At 37.0% G+C, this 19,336-nt stretch overlaps 3 protein-coding genes across 4 annotated transcripts; 1 reads left to right on the top strand and 2 right to left on the bottom strand.

Moving 5' to 3' along the window:
• Positions 1-1,760: 1,760 nt before the first annotated feature.
• On the bottom strand, positions 1,761-18,582 carry LOC114534615. Of its 2 annotated transcripts, XM_028556078.1 has the most exons (11): positions 18,471-18,582; positions 8,887-9,059; positions 7,854-7,928; positions 7,314-7,450; positions 6,925-7,053; positions 6,200-6,263; positions 5,113-5,985; positions 4,361-4,393; positions 3,739-3,771; positions 3,065-3,351; positions 1,761-2,909 (listed from the first exon to the last, which is right to left on the bottom strand). In XM_028556078.1, exons 2-11 carry the CDS (start codon positions 8,945-8,947, stop codon positions 2,454-2,456), a joined length of 2,148 nt encoding a protein of 715 aa, XP_028411879.1. In that variant the 5' UTR covers positions 8,948-9,059; positions 18,471-18,582; the 3' UTR covers positions 1,761-2,453. The 2 variants fall into 2 exon arrangements, with proteins under 2 accessions (XP_028411879.1, XP_028411880.1); XM_028556079.1 differs by lacking the exon at positions 1,761-2,909 and having other exon boundaries at positions 3,217-3,351; positions 5,117-5,985.
• Positions 10,138-14,133, top strand: LOC114534598. Its single transcript, XM_028556060.1, has 4 exons — positions 10,138-10,813; positions 10,912-11,235; positions 11,862-12,740; positions 13,102-14,133. The coding sequence occupies exons 1-4, from the start codon at positions 10,373-10,375 to the stop codon at positions 14,131-14,133; spliced, it is 2,676 nt and encodes an 891-aa protein (XP_028411861.1). The 5' UTR covers positions 10,138-10,372.
• Positions 15,062-16,202, bottom strand: LOC114534597 (ATP-dependent DNA helicase RecQ-like). The gene is made up of 2 exons (XM_028556059.1): positions 15,620-16,202; positions 15,062-15,413 (listed from the first exon to the last, which is right to left on the bottom strand). The coding sequence occupies exons 1-2, from the start codon at positions 16,183-16,185 to the stop codon at positions 15,062-15,064; spliced, it is 918 nt and encodes a 305-aa protein (XP_028411860.1). The 5' UTR covers positions 16,186-16,202.
• Positions 18,583-19,336: the final 754 nt, after the last annotated feature.

Genomic DNA, 19,336 nt, shown 5'->3' with positions numbered 1-19,336 from the left:
TGGGTGGAGAGTAGATGGGATTTCATTCCAGAAGTTTCATTATCGTTTAAAAGGGATGAATATCATGTCACTTCCGACTCTTAGCATCGTATTATATTGTAGCTATGTCAGTTATTTTTCATATTTGTTCCAGATTATATGCAAAACTTCGTTTCAACTGTCATATTTGTAGTTAGTTCTGATATTTAAGGGGGAAAGCCGCCATAGGCTGGTGTTGAATAGTTTGCACTTTTCTGTTTTGTCGAGGTTAGATTATTGCGCTTCTTTTAACACAGACAGCTTAGACATCTACAGTAAGGCGACAGGAAAAACGTTTTTGTGTCTTATACAAACATAACACCAGGTGGAGGTTGAAGAAACGAGCACCTGCAGCTGGTCATCGCACATCAATTAGCCATTGGCTAAACTTCCATTTATACTTTGGCTGTATTCTAAATGCAATTTTCGTCTTTCGACGTGCGGATATTCCAATAAGGGCACTTGTAAAATTAGAGCTTTCATTGTTATTCGCTCTTTCACATCTCTCAAAAGGAGAGAGTGTCGCAGAAAATCGTAGCAAAAATTGCAAGTGTAAACTGGCCTTAAAACTCATTCCATGCAACCAGTTGTTGTTGCTTTTAAAAGAATCTCAAAGGCAGGGGAGGTTCCAGCACTGGTGCACTAATTTGCAGTACAAAACAAAGTGGTTATTTTTAGTATTTTTCTAGCGACATGCAAATTAGTGCACTAGTGCTGGATCCACCCCTACTCAAAGCAGAATTGTTGATGTAACAGCCATATATAAAGCTATCGCTTTCAACAAACAAATATCACTTTCGTCGACGTTCAAAAGTCAGTTTAGGGCCTCCATGGGGCATGCGTGAAGCGCGTGGCATTTGGCAAGAACTCGCGAACCCCGAGATACAATAATCTTCGAAGCCCGTTGCCGTTGTCCAAAGTCGTTAGTGAGCTTAAGTGCATGGCGTTTAAGACAACACAAAGGATCGTGATTCGTAAAAAACAAAGACTTTACTTCCGGTGCTACTTACCGTATACGTGTGGTCAAAATCGTCACTTGCAAAGACTGCAGTATGAAGTTGCAAAGACCGTTTACCAGATGGAAAATAGCGGCGACAACAAACAAAATAATTTTGTCCAATACAGGGCAATAAAGAAAGAACTCTTCCAGTCTGTTTCAATGCAATATATTGCTTAAAGCCTTCTTATACGACAAAAATGTAGTATTGCTTTTATTTCTTGTGTACAAACATGGTGGCAAAAATGTTATATATGACAAAAAAAAGGAATACCATGGCATGCAATAATATAAGTGGATCTCTTCCTCGCAGGAATAGTAAATACATTTGAGTTTAATTGCATTTTTATATAAGAGATATAATATCATAGTACATTTTTATGTAAGTACCAGATGGGAATATCTGTTTATAATTATAAGATATACGCATATAATAAATAGTTGAAATAGAATTGAATATTTGCAACAGAATTGTAACAGTGAAGATGCATGCATAAATATCTTTTGATCAATGATAATTTCGACGAGTAAAATGGTGAATGGTATTATTTTGGGCACACTATATCGTTGATTTCTGATATAAAGAAGCAACATATAGCCCCGTTTACACTATACACACTCGATTTATTGGCACGGCACGGCTAAAATGGGTACCCGTGCCCATTTCATCCGTGCCCGGCCTTTGTTTTGGTAGTCTGAGCACTAATAAAATTGGGCACAGGTACCCATTTTAGCCGTACCGTGCCAATAAATCGAGTGTAATGTAAACGGGACTGTAATTCACAACTTTTGTTAGCAAACAATATACCGAAAGCTTGTTTTTCGCAACATGATGCATGATTGAATATCTGTTTACGTGCTAATTTTGGAAATGTTTACTCGCTAGGCGATTCGGTTCACACGAGTGTCACGCAAAATGCTTGTTCAGGTTTTTAAGCAAATTTTCATAGTAATGTCAGTGGCGTAGCGTAAATTTCGAGTTATTATAATTATTCATGTCTTTAGAAATCTATTATTTTCTCAGTCAGTGAACACTAAGATATGAGTAATGTTACGGTTTTATGAATATTTTAAGCGAAATATCATCCAAAGATGATATATCTGGTTCTCGTCACCGATAAACGTGTATTTATACTAACTTTGGCAGGCATTGTGTTGTATTTTACTGAGTAAAATGGTAAATTTCCGGGCTGAAATATATTTTAGCCTGCTGATCTAAGGCAATCAGAAAAATGCCTGAAGTGTTTACCCTTCGCCTTTAATAAAAGTTAATATAACAGTTATACAGTTGATGTTCTTGGGCATAAATGTGTTTTTGATCCTACCCATTGGCTTAATTAGAGTCGGGCCAAAAACACATTTATGCCCGCGAACATCGACTTTATTGTTATATTTGCTTTTAGTTTTACAAGCAAATCACAGCTGTCTATCGCATCATTTAAAGTGTTCCACCGGTGTTTTCATCAATTTCATCACTGTCACGTACGCTTGTCGGCCTTGTCCATTCTCCGTTAAGAACTGGCGAAATCAAGTGCAACTTCCCCACAATCTTCAAGAGATCCGTCAATTTTTTACGCGAGAAATCTTTCCTATTGTTGAAGATGGACAAGATTTTCTCAGCTTTGGAGCGGTTGTTAGCGTATATGACATTGTATCGTATGTCATCTCGTTCTTCTGCGGGTATACTCATTTCGCCCGCCAGTCGGTCCCAGTCAGCGGAAATTCGTTTGCTCAGCCTGAACATTTCACGAGACGACAGTCGTGTTTCAGTTTGTGGCTTGATGCTTTCGTTTGCATTAATTTCAGGCGGCGATGGTGGTGTTTCCACTTCCCCGGACCCATTGTGCTCTGATACTGATACTGGTGATGGTGTTTCCACTTCTTTAGTTTCATGCTAAAAAAAAGCTTCATTTATTGAAAAACATTTAATTTACGTTCTTTGCACATTAATTAGGGGAAACTTGCCTCAATCTTCAAATGTCAGGTATCGTTGTTCTTTATCTAATGAGAATATTTCCTATTATAATAAATATTGACCTCTACTCTTACTTTTTCGTTTCCGGGCAGCCGTATCTCGTTTTTCCAATCATTGCGTCCCAGCTCATCAAAATGCTCTGCCAAATTATTGCGGCTGAAATCCCCCTCATCATTATAAAACCTTAATATTTTTTCAGCTTTCTGAACAGAATTCGGGTAACTTGTATTATTGGATCTGATTTCTTCCCGTTTGGAATACGAGATATTCATGAGCCCAGCGAGGCTGTCCCATTCTACCCCAACCACATTGCTCAATCTATTTATCTCGTCATTCGATAATCTTGTGGTTCGGCGGATAACTACAAAATGTAAATGGTTTAACATGGAAATGGTTGCAGAAGTACCTTATAGTGTTTCTATGAAGTTAAGAAGTAGATTATAGACCTATTCCAAAAAGAGCAAGAGGCCTGTTACGAGTAACGCGGGGACGAGGCGAATCAGGTTTTCTGCTGTCAAAATCTCAAAATCATTTTTATATTTCTAAATTTTGACTGGAAAAACTTTGTTTTTAATTAGCTTGCAATAGGTCCAGCGAAAAAGTGAGAAAATTAAAAAATGACTTTTAATTCAGTACAGAAAATCTGATTAACCTCGTTTTCGCGTAACTTGAAGCAGGCCTCTTGCTCTTTTTCGAATAGGTCTATATTTCAACCTAAAACACTTTACATGTGTAACACGTGACCTACCTCGAGGTTCGGGACCTGGTTCAGCGGATTGTACTAAAAATGGTTGTGAGAATATTGGTAGAAAGAAACAAAGTAAATGATAGGGATAACGAATTAAACTAACGAGATAATTAAAGAGAATATAGACTAGCATATAGCGAGGCAGCATAACGAGAACAATTCAACTACAAACATGAAACAACAGCACCAAACAACACGACTAGAGAAACAGAACGCAGGAAAACGACAGGGGCCGGTTGTTCAAAAGCAGGTTAACTTAACTTTAGGTTAAAGCAAATCTTTATATTAATTTTTTTAATCGCTTGTGTACAAAGTTAAAATTTTTTTTCATAAATACTTTTGGGACCGATAGAATTCATATTTTCTAAAGTTTTAAAAGGAACAGTGGTTCAGAGGCACATAAACTAAAACAGTGGATTAAAATTTAATCCGGAGTTCGCACTAACTCAGCTTTGAATAACTGGCCCCAGGACACAGACAACACAACGTAAGAAAACTACACAGCAAAGAGTAGTAACACATATCATAAAAATTGTTTAAAATGGAAATGGCTTCAGAAGTTGCTTTGGATCATATATTTACGTATGTTGCAACCTAAAAAAACTTTATATGTGTGGCCTACCTTGAAGTTCGGAAACTGGTTCAGCGGATTGTACTAAAATGATTGAGAGAATATTAGTGGAAAGAAATGATGGCGTATACGAATTAAACTAATGAGATAATTAAAATAACAGCATAAACCACACAACAGCACAACACAACACAACACGATACAACACAACACAACACAGCACAACACAACACGACACGACACGACAAGACACGACACGACACGACACGACACGACACGACAGGACACGACACGACACGACACGACACGACACGACACGACACGACACGACACGACACGACACGACACGACACGACACAACACAACACGACACGACACGACACGACACAACACAACACAACACGAGACGAGACGACACGACACGGCACAACACAACACAACACAACACAACACGACACGACACGACACGACACGACACAACACAACACAACACAACACAACACAACACAACACGACACAACACGACACAACACGATACAAAACAAAACAGTGCAACACTCCATAACACAGTAGAAAAAATCATAACGCGACACACCATACTAGAACAACACATACTAAGCACAACACAACATAATTATAACACAGCAAAACACCCATACCATGCTACCCAATATTACATATAGTACACGGAGCAACACATCATACCACATGCAGTACAACGCAACATACACGACAGCGTGGACAGTAAGATACAGTAATAAGAGAAAATCAAAGATTCTTAAAAGAAAATAATTTCGAAATACCAACTACTTCTGTAGCTCTACACTCCTGTTCCTCCTCAAAAATATTCAACGTCCATAAAGAGTGAAGTTCTTCACATGGATAAACTGCACTAATATTTACATTTCCACTTGCGGGATATCTTATAGAACAACCCTTGAACTGATCAATTACAAAGCCATCCTTATCCAGTTGACACTGATTTACTTTGAATTGATATGCTCCAGATTGGAGTCCAGGGAAATCTGCAAGGCACATCTCGAGAGGCTGATCAGTGCAAAGACATTTCTCCATTCCTTTATCAAACTTAATGTAACCCTCTTCTTCATGATCTTTCAAGAGTTTGATTTTTTCTTTATTCTTATCAATAAACGAGCTAACCAGGACAACTGAGATATCTATTTTGTCCATTGGAGGTCGCCTGCGATAGTACGCGTAAGCATAACAGGGAAACGAGTGATTCAGATGGCTCAAGATTCTGCCGATCATATCAGATACTGCTGAAAAATAGCAGCAAAAAGAGAAACCGCTAATCTTCGCGTTCACTACATTCTCGGCCGTGTTCTCCTCGATTTCATTAGTCACCAGCTCCCAAACGACGTTCTGATTATCATCGTTGTGGGATCCGTGCAAAAGAAACATTTTGGAATCGGGGGTAGTTCTTTCGAATCTTATCGTAAGATCCGCTGGTTTCAAGAATTTCAAGCCATCTGGCAGGAATTCGATTACTTGTGGTTGGGTCTCGACAAGGCCCAAGTCTAGTAGAGATTCAAAGGCAGCAAAGTGATTATGTTTTATGAAAGAAATCTCCGTAGTCGCGGCAAGACATCCAGGCCAGATCGTAAGTGTGACGTCGTCGATGCAAATAGTATCCCCATCGGGGCCGACAGAAACAGCTGTGATAAGAATAAGATTTATTAGAATGATAATTGTATATCATCGAATTAGACAATAGAATAAAATTTTGTATTACTGTTTAATCATTATTAATTAAGCATGAGTCTTTTTAGCACGACTTTTGAATCAGGCCTTAGTCTGCTAAATAGAGACTAGAAATGGGTTTGATTCGGTTAGCTGAAAGCGAATACGATGTGAAAAGTAAGATCTTACTCTTTCTATGAAGCTCCTCTGGCTCTAGACCTGGTACCTGAACTCCGTTCATCAATGAATCGGGCTAAAAGAGTAACAATGCAAGTTGTACAATTTTTATAATACATAAATTATCTTCAATGATATAAAACATGTGATTTGTACCAGGGCCGAAACTAGAGCGATAATTGAGGGCTGAATATTGATTATATTCCGATCTATTTCGTATGAGTACAAAAGAAATCAGTTGGGTAGGACAGAACATATTAGAGAGGTTAAGATACCCCGGTTTCGGTACGGGTACGGGTAGCCATATTTTGTTCATTGGAATTTCTTGTTGTTTGCACGTTTCAAGATACAAAATTAATAAAGCTTACCTCAAGAGGCTAAATTCTACTAGAAAAGAATTGTCGAGTTAATCTTCGAAAATATTGAAAAAACACTGATGGAAGCTCATTGAACAAAATAAGGCTATCCGTACCCGTACACCGGGTCCGGGGTATCTTCACGACTTCACCTCTCTATTGATAATCACCCCTCCCCACATAGTTCCGCTCCTGATTCAACAAAGTCTGTTTTGCACTTCAATCGTCTACTGACTGTTCGAGAATCGTTAGTTCTCACTGAGGACCCAGGAAACAATAAGAATGTCTTATGCTTTTATTCTTAAATTCAAAATTTAACTAACAAATGTCTCGACCAGTTGGGCCTGACTTTCGAAAGTACACCCAATGAATTGGACATACCGCACTGTATCCCGATATAGTATCTGGTTCTTCTTCTAACTCGGCTATCGCATACTTGTTAGGTTTAAGATGCGGTTGCACCGGGACTGGAGTATACTGTGGTTTGCAAGGAGGTTGGTTTATATTTGTCTGAAATGAAATGCAAAGAAGATTTTAGCAATTCGGTGTCACACGTTGTTTTATGCAGGTGAACTATGTAAAACCTTTTTATGTTATTTAAAGGATCTTTAATTCCTAGAATCTTGTCGCAGATTTAGCAGTGGTAAGCTATTTTTCTATAAAGCATCTCATCATGAGGTATAGAGAGCTGTAGATGATCGGTAATGATAGATGATGCAACTCCTTACAATTGCAAGAATTCGGCTTCATATGTACCAAAACATACTTACTTTCAAAGACAACAGCTTCTTGTGACGTCGTTTGTAACGAAAAACAAGAAAGACAACGATAAATAAAACCGCAAAAGCAGACGCTACCGCACAACCAATAGCCAAAAAAATATTGAAGTGTTCTCCTTTGGTTTGGTCTAAAAAACGCAAAACAGATCAACGATACAGCAGGATTTCCAGCGAAACCGTCCATGTCCACGGAACGTGATAATCAGGAGTGGGAAATGAGAGTTTGGACGGCTCAACCCACACGAAGATTATTTCATTATAGGAGCTTACAGGTGACGAGCAAGATTCTTTTATAACCCTTTGAAAAGTTTCCAGAACTGGAACCCAATCTATTTTTAGTACAAAAATTTTCAATGCCATGCTAGCTCATGCATCGAAAATCACTGATCAAACAAATCAAAACCAGTGACCATCATGCCACATTTTTGCTCATTCCGCTATAGCAATGCTTTAAATAGCGATCAACGTTCGAAAATATGTTTGATCGATCATCATATGGGCCTACGCCCAGGAGGAAAAGGTTATAGTTGCCTGTTATTTCCTCCGTCCTGGTTTCCGTGGGGCTTGGCTGAACGCTGTTCCTTGAAGAGTTTCTGTCCGAGAATTCTATAAGAAACCAAAATTTCTGCAGGTAAGATACTGCAAGACAATAGTATTTATTTACTGGAAGCAGTCTGTTCTGAACATGATTTAGAACCACAAACTGCCATTTGGTCGCGAATTTGCGACTGCTTGGAAAATTCTTGACTTCTTTTCCGCCGCTTGAGATTAAAGAATTAGTTAAATATTATATATAAAATATTAGTAAATATTAGTATAGTTAGTATTATATTATATTATATAGTATATTATATTATATATATTTTATTAAGTGTAAAAACTGTTTCAGGAATCATCCATCGGCTCAATAGAGATGCTTTTTCAAAATCGTGAAAGGAAAAGCCACTCATATATAGCACAAATCTTGTTTAAATTTAACTGCCGTTTGAGCGCTATAAGAAGGCTTTGCCTTAGAAAAATCCCACGTCCGAACTCCGAACTTCCTCATTGCCATGTTTAACTGGTGGTTGTTATGCCAACTAAGATTACATAGCTTTTTAAGAACATTTGGTATCATACACATTAATATTAACATGCAAAGAGGTTATTGTAAGCTGATATTACCACATGACAAAATCGACAACCATTGGCGAGATAATTTTACAAATATACCACGACCGAATATATTATTAGTATTTTTGCACAAGTGAATATAACAAATCCTACATTCTGATTGGTCAAATTTGACGTATCATGCTGTTATATTCACCTTCTGGCGAATATAACAAATTTCAAAATGGCGGCTAGCTGTTTTGTGGACGTTTCTTACAAAGAGATAAGCGAACAAATGCAGTTCTTGTGTAAATTAAAAAATACTAAAACAATTATTCGCTTATTAAGACATTAATAATTGTTAAATATAATTTACCACTAGTATATATTCATTCGAACTTCAATCTCGATTATTTCTCAAATTTTCGATTTTATTGCGTTGACGCCTAGCTATATTTATATTTTTTATTACCATTATGCGCTATTGCAGCTGCTCCGGTGAACAGAAGGGCGAAGATAAATTGATTCGACATGATCCAGCTTTCAGTTGGTGGCTTCAACGATGTCCATTCTCAACAAAAAACCATAATAAAACCATTCCTTTCCACAATGATCTTAAATACTCTGGGTCGTTGAATATTGGCGCTGCAGTGTAAAAAAATATTCGTCAGCATAATTGTGAAAAAGGCTTTAGTAATATTGCACTAGTGGGGGTCGGAAATTCTAAAAATGTCATTAGCAGGGCGTTAGAATCAACTTTTACCACGAGAAATTCTGTAATTCTTCTCTTATCAATCGCAAGGACTTTGATTGATTGCATAGCGTATTAATCTAGTTCAATACTTTTAAAGGTTATCAATTTAGAACCATGCATGCAATATAGAACTTTTTCATAATGACGTCAAACCCGGAAAGTATGATGTTACACGAAGTTTTGAGGAGCCAATTAAATATTGTGTAAAATCAGACATTCCGCGCTTGACGCCATTATAAGAAAGGTCTATTGAACCGTTCTACAGTGTGTATCAAGGCCTAGTTTTTGAATTTCAAAGCATTATAATAGCATATACAATAATTATTACTGTATACTATTAGGCTGATTTAAAAGTGAATAATTATATAGCAATTTGTGATACTAATCATAACATTCAAAACTTTTCAAGTTAGATTGTTAACCAAATGAAAATTCCGCTAGCTGACATTTTTATTAAGGAAATATCAAAAAAAATCCCAGAGTAATATCAACATCACGTATTACTAATAAAACTTCAAATTATATTAAACACAAGACAAACATTTGTTAAATTGCATGTTAATTTTGAAGTCAAATCTTAAAATTTTATAGTGCTATATATGCCGTCCTAAGTATAGCTGGGTTTCAGTCACGTGACAGATTTAGCACTTGGTGATAAACTCCAGATGGAAAAAATATTTATCAAATCAAGTAAAATATTCATTGTAGGTTTTGACCCAATGTTGAGTAGATGTTATGTGCAATTTAACGAAATTTGCTCACTTCCACAATTAAGGCATAATTCGGCAATGTGTGTGAAGTTGACTACCAAGTGTTTAGTCCAACCTCGTACCCAGGGTCTTTTACCTACGCTCCTCGGACACGCTGCGGCGAAGACCCTGGTTGCGGCTGGTCACGTGAACCCCTAGAAATTGGGGGTAATTCGAATTGGCGCCTCTTTGCCTCTTAGGGAGGAGTGGTAGAGGGAATTGTTAAAAAGCCAGGAGATTGATCATCAGGTGTGAACCGAAAAAATCTCGGCACTTTGTTGGCCTTGTCGGTTTTGCTTTTATTTTATATGAAATATGTCACCGCACAAAAACTTTTCACACCTCTTTGCTTTAATGTGCGTCGTTGGAGGTATGTTTTGCACCTTGAATTCGGAGCGCATAGTTATAATCGAATACAGACTTAAAAAAACTTCAGTATCGGTTGCTCCCAAGCTATGGCACAGCGAAAGGAAACTCCAAAGAAACTTTATCCGAAATCTGACTTGTTGTCGGAGTGCAAGTGTCGCCTTTGTGCTGGCGTTTTCGATAAGAAGCACTGCAAAAATTTATTTCTAGTGCGAAATAAAAGCCTTCTTTGTGTCGCAGAATTTGTAAATGGTGGAACTCTTGCGAATGAGGACGGGCTTCCTAAACTTTTATGTCGGCCTTGCGAGAGAAGGCTTGACAATTTTGCCAAGTTTAGGAGAATAGTGACTGAAACCCAAAGTTCTTTGACATCGAAAAAGAGATGCATCAACGAATCATCGCCATCTGTAGCCATGAGCAGCATTAAGAGTTCGAGAACCAGTGAAGCAGATGGAAGTGTGGGCTCTCGCCGCAGCTTGTCTTTTGATACTGCAATTGATTCAACGCTACAAGAAATTGCCCCTTACCAGGTAAATCTTGTAAACAGTAAATTAAAATAGTTTACGGGTAGTACTATAATAATAAATTTCAGTCCTTAACATTATGCAAAATTGTTACATTTTGCTAGGACGCGTCATTCGATGAAATACTAAAAAGGATTAATGATGAATTGCGTGAAGTAGCTAGAAGAGAGACGAATTCAAAGCTTCGCAGCCGTCATTTTGAGGGATTGAGCACCTTTTCACCAGAGCAAATCATAGACGAGTTGCGCACGATATGCCCTGCGACTTACAGAATTTTAGCAGAAATGTTGGAACTCAATATTTCGGAAACGCGGATTGTTCCAATGACATTGATATACGGGGTGATTATGTTCAAAAGATGCCACGAGTTGAGTTATTTCCAGCGTATTAACAGTGTAATTCTGGCGGATAGTGGTGCGAATACCGAGGTAAACATGCACTGTGATATTATTTGTTCTTTTCCTTTAATTGTGGGTATTGAGTATAAGAGTTTTTTTTCAACTTCTCAAGACTGCCGGTTGATTCGGTGTAAAAAAGTATCTACAGGCCAAGGGAGGATAAACAATAAACAATAGCCTAGTTTCAGTTATAAGTCATATAACTCTATGGACTGCAAATGTTTATTCAGCTGTTTGAGATTTCTCATTAAATAAGCTTGATGTGTCATCCCCATCCGATCCCACTGTTACAAAGTTTTTGTCTTTTTTTTGAACTCGTTCCAATTATGATAAGTGCAAATTAACTTTGATTCCCAATTCCTTGCAATCGCCAGTAAGACGATTATGCCCTTTATCGATTACGTTTTTTTATATATATTCAGCAATAGGCAAAATATGAGATAGGTTAACATGTGCCTGATGCTTTTCAATATCAAAGGCTTTTATCTTCTCTGCATTCTCTGCGGCACGCATTAGACTTTGTACAGGAAGTTCTCCAGTGCAGATTGCAGATGTTAAAGGTCAAACAGAAGTCTGTTTGAGCATTGTTGCCTGTTAAATAAAATTTTTGTGATTTTTAAACATGAAATGATACAATACCTACAATATTTTTTAAGGTATATGAAAGGTTTAATAAGTATGGTATATGCCTCGAAAAGACAAAGAAATATACTATTCAAGATGAGATTGGCACACACTTTCTTGACAAAGTGGTTGAAGAAGTGAAGGCTGGGAAAACTTTCTCCTTTGTACTTGATAACATTGACTGGGAGGAAAAGGTCCATGATATGCGATCTGATCATCAAAACAAAAGTGTGCATGCTGTTGCAACATCTGTAGTTTTTGATCGCATATCATCAAGCCATTTGCAAGATGAAGAGCCCCAGCAGTCGTTAGCTCATACTGACATAGCCAAGTTGGTTGGTCTAAGAGATGATGACCTGGCAAAGCAACGCCAAGCATACAAAATGATAGCGGCAAAAATCATGTGTGAGAACATCCCTGCATTTGACTTTATAAAGGATTTGGTAAACAGCACTGACCAGTCTTCCATGCATGGTGACCAAATGAAAGCTAAATCAATTGTTGTGCCATTTCCAGTTCTTTTAAAGGATGAAAAGAAATATGGCGAGATTGTCGATGTTCTGGATCAGCTTGAAACATGGGTCCATAAGATTTTTGCTAAAGCTGGACACATTCCAGATAGTGACACATACAATGACTGCAGTCAGTCTCATTCTGAAGATGAACAACACCTACTCCTGCCTGCAACTACTTCTAGACCAGATCAACCATTGTCACATGTACAACCTGCGGCTGACCCTAATGACCCTTTGGCAACAGTTAGAGTACCCTGTTATGGTGATCAACTCACTAGAGTACGCCTGGCTGGTGCAAAAGATTTAAGAGCTGGATGTCATACAGCACGAGATCGACTGGATCATATTCATCCAATAAAGGTTGCTGATTGGCACTGTAAAAGAAGTTTTTTGAAGGTACAAATTGTGTCATGATAAAATGGCACCCAGTATATAATAACTGCATAACCCACATCCACCCCATCATTACTAAAAAAATGCCTAAATCAAAACAACCAAAAGCTTTTTATTCTTTAACACCTGTTGGACATAGGTGAACCCCTACTCCTTAATCTAGCTATTACTTCCAAAATACTTCCTCAACATATTATCTCCCTAATCTTCTAAATTAGAATACATCCCCTACCAAGATCCTAAAAAGTTACTAAGCTCACACTTAAATTCTTTTTAGGGTCTCTTCTTCCACATAGTTTTTCTACTAAAACTATTATTTCATGATTAATCATTAATGACTCATTTTTTATTGTTTATTTTTTAGCTTATTTTTAAGATGCTATATAAAAATTCTACACGAGCAAGGGGTACACTGAGGTATTTCAGAGAGAAATTACAACGCAGAAATGTTACCCAGGATATTAAGCATTATGAGGATTGTGAACAATTATTTCTCACGGTCGGCAGGGCATACACCATTGTAGCATTGCTACAATTTTTTGGAATGGATGATATCAATGACTCTCCACAAATCCATATTCCACCACATGATGTACTGCATGGTGATGGGGAAAAACAACAGTACTTTGATGATGTTCTGGATAAGTTTGTGGATGAGTACTTGTTTCCAGCTCAAAATAACTCTGAGTCGGGTGAGGAGTCAGAAGATGAGGACCACATTGATAGGGTAAGGGAATATTCATTATGCCTTTTAAGATTATTTTTTACCCTTCAATGTGTTAAAGAAGCAGTGAAATTGGGGGACGGTGATTGGCTTGCATCTCTACGAAAGGTGCTTTTGAAACATTTTAAAAGTAACGCAGGTCATAACACTTATGCCATTGAGATGCTAATCAGCATCTTGCAGGATGAAGTGTTTCTGACAAAGAGACAGGCTTATCAAACTCGTTGGGCTTCTACTGTTAACTGGAAAGGTGGTGCAGCAAACAATATTGAAATTGATCTTCTTCAAGAAAACCTCAATCGAGAATTGAAAAAAGGTATTAAAGGAATGGGAGCTAATAAAACACCCCAGGCAATTGAACGGTTAAGTAGAGCTGCTGGGGGCACTGCTGAAATCATCAGCAACTTTGACCATGCTGTAGGGATCAAGAAGAAGGCATCATCTCACAAGCACAAGTCTTCTGAGAAGGATGAAAAGATTATTCTTTCTGATCTCTTAGAATTGAAACCATTTGAGAATATTGGTGATCGTTCTCATGATGGTTTTTCAGATATATCTTCAGATCCATTAGCAAAATTAGACAATGCTGCCTTTTATGATTGGCTAAATAAACACAAAAGGAACATTACAAAGCACGGACCAGTAGACACATCAGATGATGAAGAATTATAAATATTGTTTATGCAAACAAACTGAAACAGCAGTAATTTAAATAAGACTATAGCACTGAATGATTAACTAGAATATTATAGTATGGAAATATTAACTTTTTGGCCACTGCATAGAATTTTCCAAACCAAACCAAAAGAGCCTTAAGCACATGAGTTAGTGTGCAAATCTTTAACATATTACCTCTTCAGAAAAAAGTCCTTAAGTCGAAACACCAGGTTTTTTGTATATCCATATACACAAAAAACCTGGTGTTTCGACTTAAGGACTGCCTTATTAGTTATAATATAACAATTAAACTATTTAAGATTATTCAGAGACGTTTGTTAAAAAGATTGGTGCAGGAAACTTTAATTGAAATGGCTGTATGGTTACTATGATTATTATATACATCAAAATTTACATTTATTTGTACATATACTGTACTAGTATTAGCAGGTTTATTAAACAGCTAAACCACACTCAATACATAAGCATTGTGTTTTGCAAACACTGCAGCATGAATGTTTTGGTGAAACTGCTTCAGGCTGGCTAATGTCAAGAAATTGCAGCAGTAGAGTACGCAAGCACTGATCATCGCTGAGGCAATACATTCGTACTTCATCCTGGAATCCTGGTTTGTTCTTAGCAATGTCTCTGTTATTGTAATACAGTATGGCTTTTGAAGGTTTTCCATCTCGACCTGCTCTGCCAGTTTCTTGGAGATATTCTCTAATGGTTCTTGGTGGCCCAATATGTATAATTTGCCTAATTGAGGGAATGTCCACCCCCATTCCAAAGGCAACTGTAGCTAAAACCACCCTTATTTTTGATGACTGCAGACTCAATTGTTCTAAAATTTCTTGTTTCATCTTGGCTGTCTGTGGAGCATGAAATTGTCCAAATAGTCTGTTTTTTGGTAGGGCTAGGGAATCTGCTGGATAATATTGGTTTATACCAAGTATGGTTTCAAATAGTCGGTATACAAACCCACACCATCGAAGTGGCATAATATAATAGTCAACGGGAAATCGATTTTCATATGTAGCAAATCGACTGCAATTGGTCTGCAAATGTGCTCAAATGCATCAATATCTTGTCCATATCTGAATGTCTTTTCATAGAAGATGTTTTTTCTGTTGGGGTTTGCAATCAATTCAAAACAACTATGCAGGCCAAGTGATTCCTTAATCTGCCTTCGGTCACTTTTATTTGCTGTAGCCGTCATAGCCAGAAGTGGTACTTTTGGAAAGACAGCACACAACACACTTAGCTTTGCATAATCTTGTCTGAAATCATCTCCCCTAAAAAAATTCACATAACATAGTTTTAATGACGAAATATGATCGTTTGTGATACATTATATGATACAACCATTAAGGGAGAATAAATTTAGATTTCAATATAGACCATATAAAGTATAGTTAAGATGGCCTAAAAACTGAATTCAGGACATCGTATAGGAATATTTAAATGTATATAAATATATATGACAAACAATAATAAATACCATTCAAGAATGCAGTGGGCTTCATCGATTACAATAGCGCAAACATGTTTTTGGTATATAGCGCTGTTCACTAGTTCTTTTCCAAACTTGCTTGATATTAGCGCTTCAGGATGAGCAAACAACAAATTATAATATCCTTTGATCAGCTTCGTTTTTTGTTCAAGTTCAGTTACATCACAATCGATTTCATCGTCAATATTTTGTTGTGGCTGAATATTTATCGCCGATGCTCTAAGTCCTATCGCACATAACTTTCGAACTTGATCGTTTATTAAAGCGTTCAATGGAGATATCACAAGCAGCACAGAGGTCACTTCATCCGTACAAAGTTGCTGATTTGTACGTTCTTCCAATGCTCTTTTAGCGAACAGCATCAAAGGCAAAAGCTGGTAAATTAAGGACTTGCCATAACCGGTTGGTAGAATTGCCAATATATCCACGCCAAGGAACAGCTTTTCCAAACAAATAACCTGCTTAGGTTTCAAAATAGCGTTCGAATACAGACTATTCAAAACAGAAAACTGCAGACAAATAAAAAAAAACATACAATTCGAATCTTTTCGCATGGCTCTCCTATTTTATAAAAATTCACTCGTGTCGCTTGTGTCGCTCCTCGCAAACAAAATTTTCACCGGAAGTTGTTTTACAACATATCGTATTTCAACCACCCACCCTCGGGACCTCCTGTTGCGCCAATTTCTAGGGGTTCACGTGACCAGCCGCAACCAACACCGCGGAAAAACGTCTGCGCACGCGTCAACTCTGCCTGTAAGTGAGATTAAAAATAATTAAAAAGCGGTTCCGAACGTTTCCGAAGGCTAAAAATGGCGGTAAAAAGGAGTGATTTCATTCGTGTCTTCAAATCCATATTTCGAGGACATAAATAAACACTGCATTATAGAAACTAAGAGAAAAAACGTCCAGAGAGTCCTAGAAGTGGCATCCTACAAAAACACCTGTAAAAGGTGACTGTTAACAAATTTTTCGTCTCAAACATTTTGTTTATCAAATAAGCAACGACAGTTTCCGAACTTTTAATTTAGACACGTTTTATTAAAAAAAAATATGTCGCCAGATACGAGACGTTTGCCGTGTTCTCAATAATTGAAAATTAAGATGTATTTTACAATTTAAATAGATTAGAAAGCTTAACTTTCCGCGTGTTTTCTTAACTTTTAGGTTTAAACTTTTGTTTTCGAAAAATATTCTAAAACCACCCCGTAAAAAAAGGAAAATTTACCGTGAATTCCAGTTCGTTCGATACTCTAAATGCTAGAAGACTTTTAATTTATGTTCTGTCTGGCCGTCTTGTATACTTGTGCCTTTTCCTAACTTATATTTTATCAAATAATGGGCATGTTTTGTTCCAAAAGTTGAGATTTAGATTTACCATCATATTTTGATATTTCGGCGCGTGCGCAGACGTTTTTCCGCGGTGTTGCCGCAACCAGGGTCTTCGCCGCAGCGTGTCCGAGGAGCGTAGGTAAAAGACCCTGGGTACGAGGTTGGTGTTTAGTCTTGAGTGAAACCCACCTACGCAATATGTAAAGACGTATGTTAATATGATGGGAGAAAGCTCGTGATCGCTGATTTAAGACCCAAAGCTATGTTCTGGCGACTATTACGTTTCGTGAGTGGGGATATATGTGGTTGCAAGATAAAGCATTAAACGCTTTACTGAAATATTGACAAAGAACAAAGACAATTTAGAGAACTGCAGGAAGCAAATATCGCTTCTACCCACGCATACCTACCCACGCATACGTGGACTGAGCATTCGTTAATATATATGCGTTTGATATTTAAAAAGAAATGCCTTAAGCTTGTCCTCGTGCAAATATACTATAAATATGGCATTGATAGTCTCAAAACTGAATTATGATTGATGACGATACAGTGTATTTCCGCGAGTATGACGTCTGAAATTCAAACTGCATATATAATAATGATTATATATACTAAAATAATAAAGAATTGAATTGATTTGCCAAGCAACTGACAAAATTTTTAAACTTAATAATTATAATTCGCCATTTCAAACTGGAGAATTGTATCTTAAGGATAAATATGTTATTACAAGAAAATAGTGGAACCCATCGACTCCTTGTACATGATATTATATTGAGTATGCTGATTGCTGTCGTGATACAAATTCACGATTGCGTGACTCGTACGAAAATCCCCAACTCTTCGCGTTAGTTATAAGAATTTAAAAACGTTTGACCGAGATTGGTTAGTCGCCTGTAGTCATCAAAGTATAATGTCAATTCGAGCGATTAAATGAAAATAACATTGCTCAGCCGATAAATTCGGTAAATAATAAATTCTTGATGCGAATGCCTTTATGTTTGTTGTGAACAAACCGTTCGACTCATTCTCGTATAAACAGATGCATTTCGAGAAAAAAAAAACTATCTTCCAAGGCTCTAAAGTATATTCAATTTCAAACCACCGATAAGCCTGAGCCTCTGAATTATCGTACTAGCTGAAGCAATGTTTGAAAGCGAGTTTGAAAGTATTTTATTGTGGAACTATATCTGGTAGCTATATATATAGGCGCGATTATAAGTAAACATCTTTAAGACTAAGATGACAAGATTGAATTATTATTACATTAGTCAGAGCAGAGTTTCTAATGCTTCATATACTTATGTTTGAAATTGAATTTTACTGATAGGAATAAGATCTTATAAAAAATAGAACTAAAGTTTGAGTATAGCCCTGTATATTGGAAAATGATCCGCATTGTTTAAAGCATATTATATGGCTGTAAGTGCCGCCGTATGAATCTTAGGGTATATACAAGAATATTAACCTTGGCGACAAGCATTAAATAAGAAATACAACATACCTCTATCCAAAAGGGAAATAACGCCAGGACATCATGTATATCAAATTGAAATGATTGAACTTTGTGGATTGGCAGTTTCCTAACTTTCCCCGCGGTTTCATAAATACAACTATACAATCTGTAACGATATATAAATTGTCAATGACCGCATTCAGCTTCCGGGAAATGCCCGGAATAAATATATTCTTAACTCTTACATTAAAATTCATGAGAAAAACGGAAGGAAAATCAGACGGAAAGACGTATACCATGTTTGGAAAGACATTTATAAAAAGGTATATTATATATATATAGCCTTTTTGGCGATAATAAATATTTGGGATTTTTTTGGTAATTTTTATCCAAGCACTAGAGACGTATAACGTAGACGTAGTATTTGCAGTTTTTAGGGCGAATATAATCGGTATAAAGTTGGTTTAAAAATCCACACAGATTTACTTTAGTTTAAAAATTGTGTTTAGGTGTGCTTGCGGTCAAAGACTGCATGTTGAAGAATTACAGTATATACAGTTGAAATTCGTCGCATACGCAGTGGTTAAAGAGAATGCTGCTCTAATTTAGCACGATACAATCTCACACCGCCACATCGATACCACAATTCTTCTCGAAATAGGACTCCAACTTCTTCACAGTTGGACTCCAGCGCTTAGTTTATGTGTTGACTAAAAGCCAGGCTCTATTGGTTTTGATTTTAGGCATTTTTTTACACCTGAGGTAACAATAGTCTTTATGATATGGTATAGTTTGTAAAACTGAACTATAACTCATTGATCTAAAACAAACGCTTTCATGGATTCTATCGCAGTGGCAATTAGATTACCAGGTTGCCGAAATTTTACTTAAACTATATATAGCAGCAGGAATTC

This window comes from Dendronephthya gigantea, unplaced genomic scaffold, assembly GCF_004324835.1.
Source record: "Dendronephthya gigantea isolate DGI-Jeju-01 unplaced genomic scaffold, DenGig_1.0 000103F, whole genome shotgun sequence".
Lineage (NCBI taxonomy): Eukaryota > Metazoa > Cnidaria > Anthozoa > Malacalcyonacea > Nephtheidae > Dendronephthya > Dendronephthya gigantea.
Note: the sequence above shows the minus strand (reverse complement) of the source record. Positions and strands in the feature narration are given on the sequence as shown.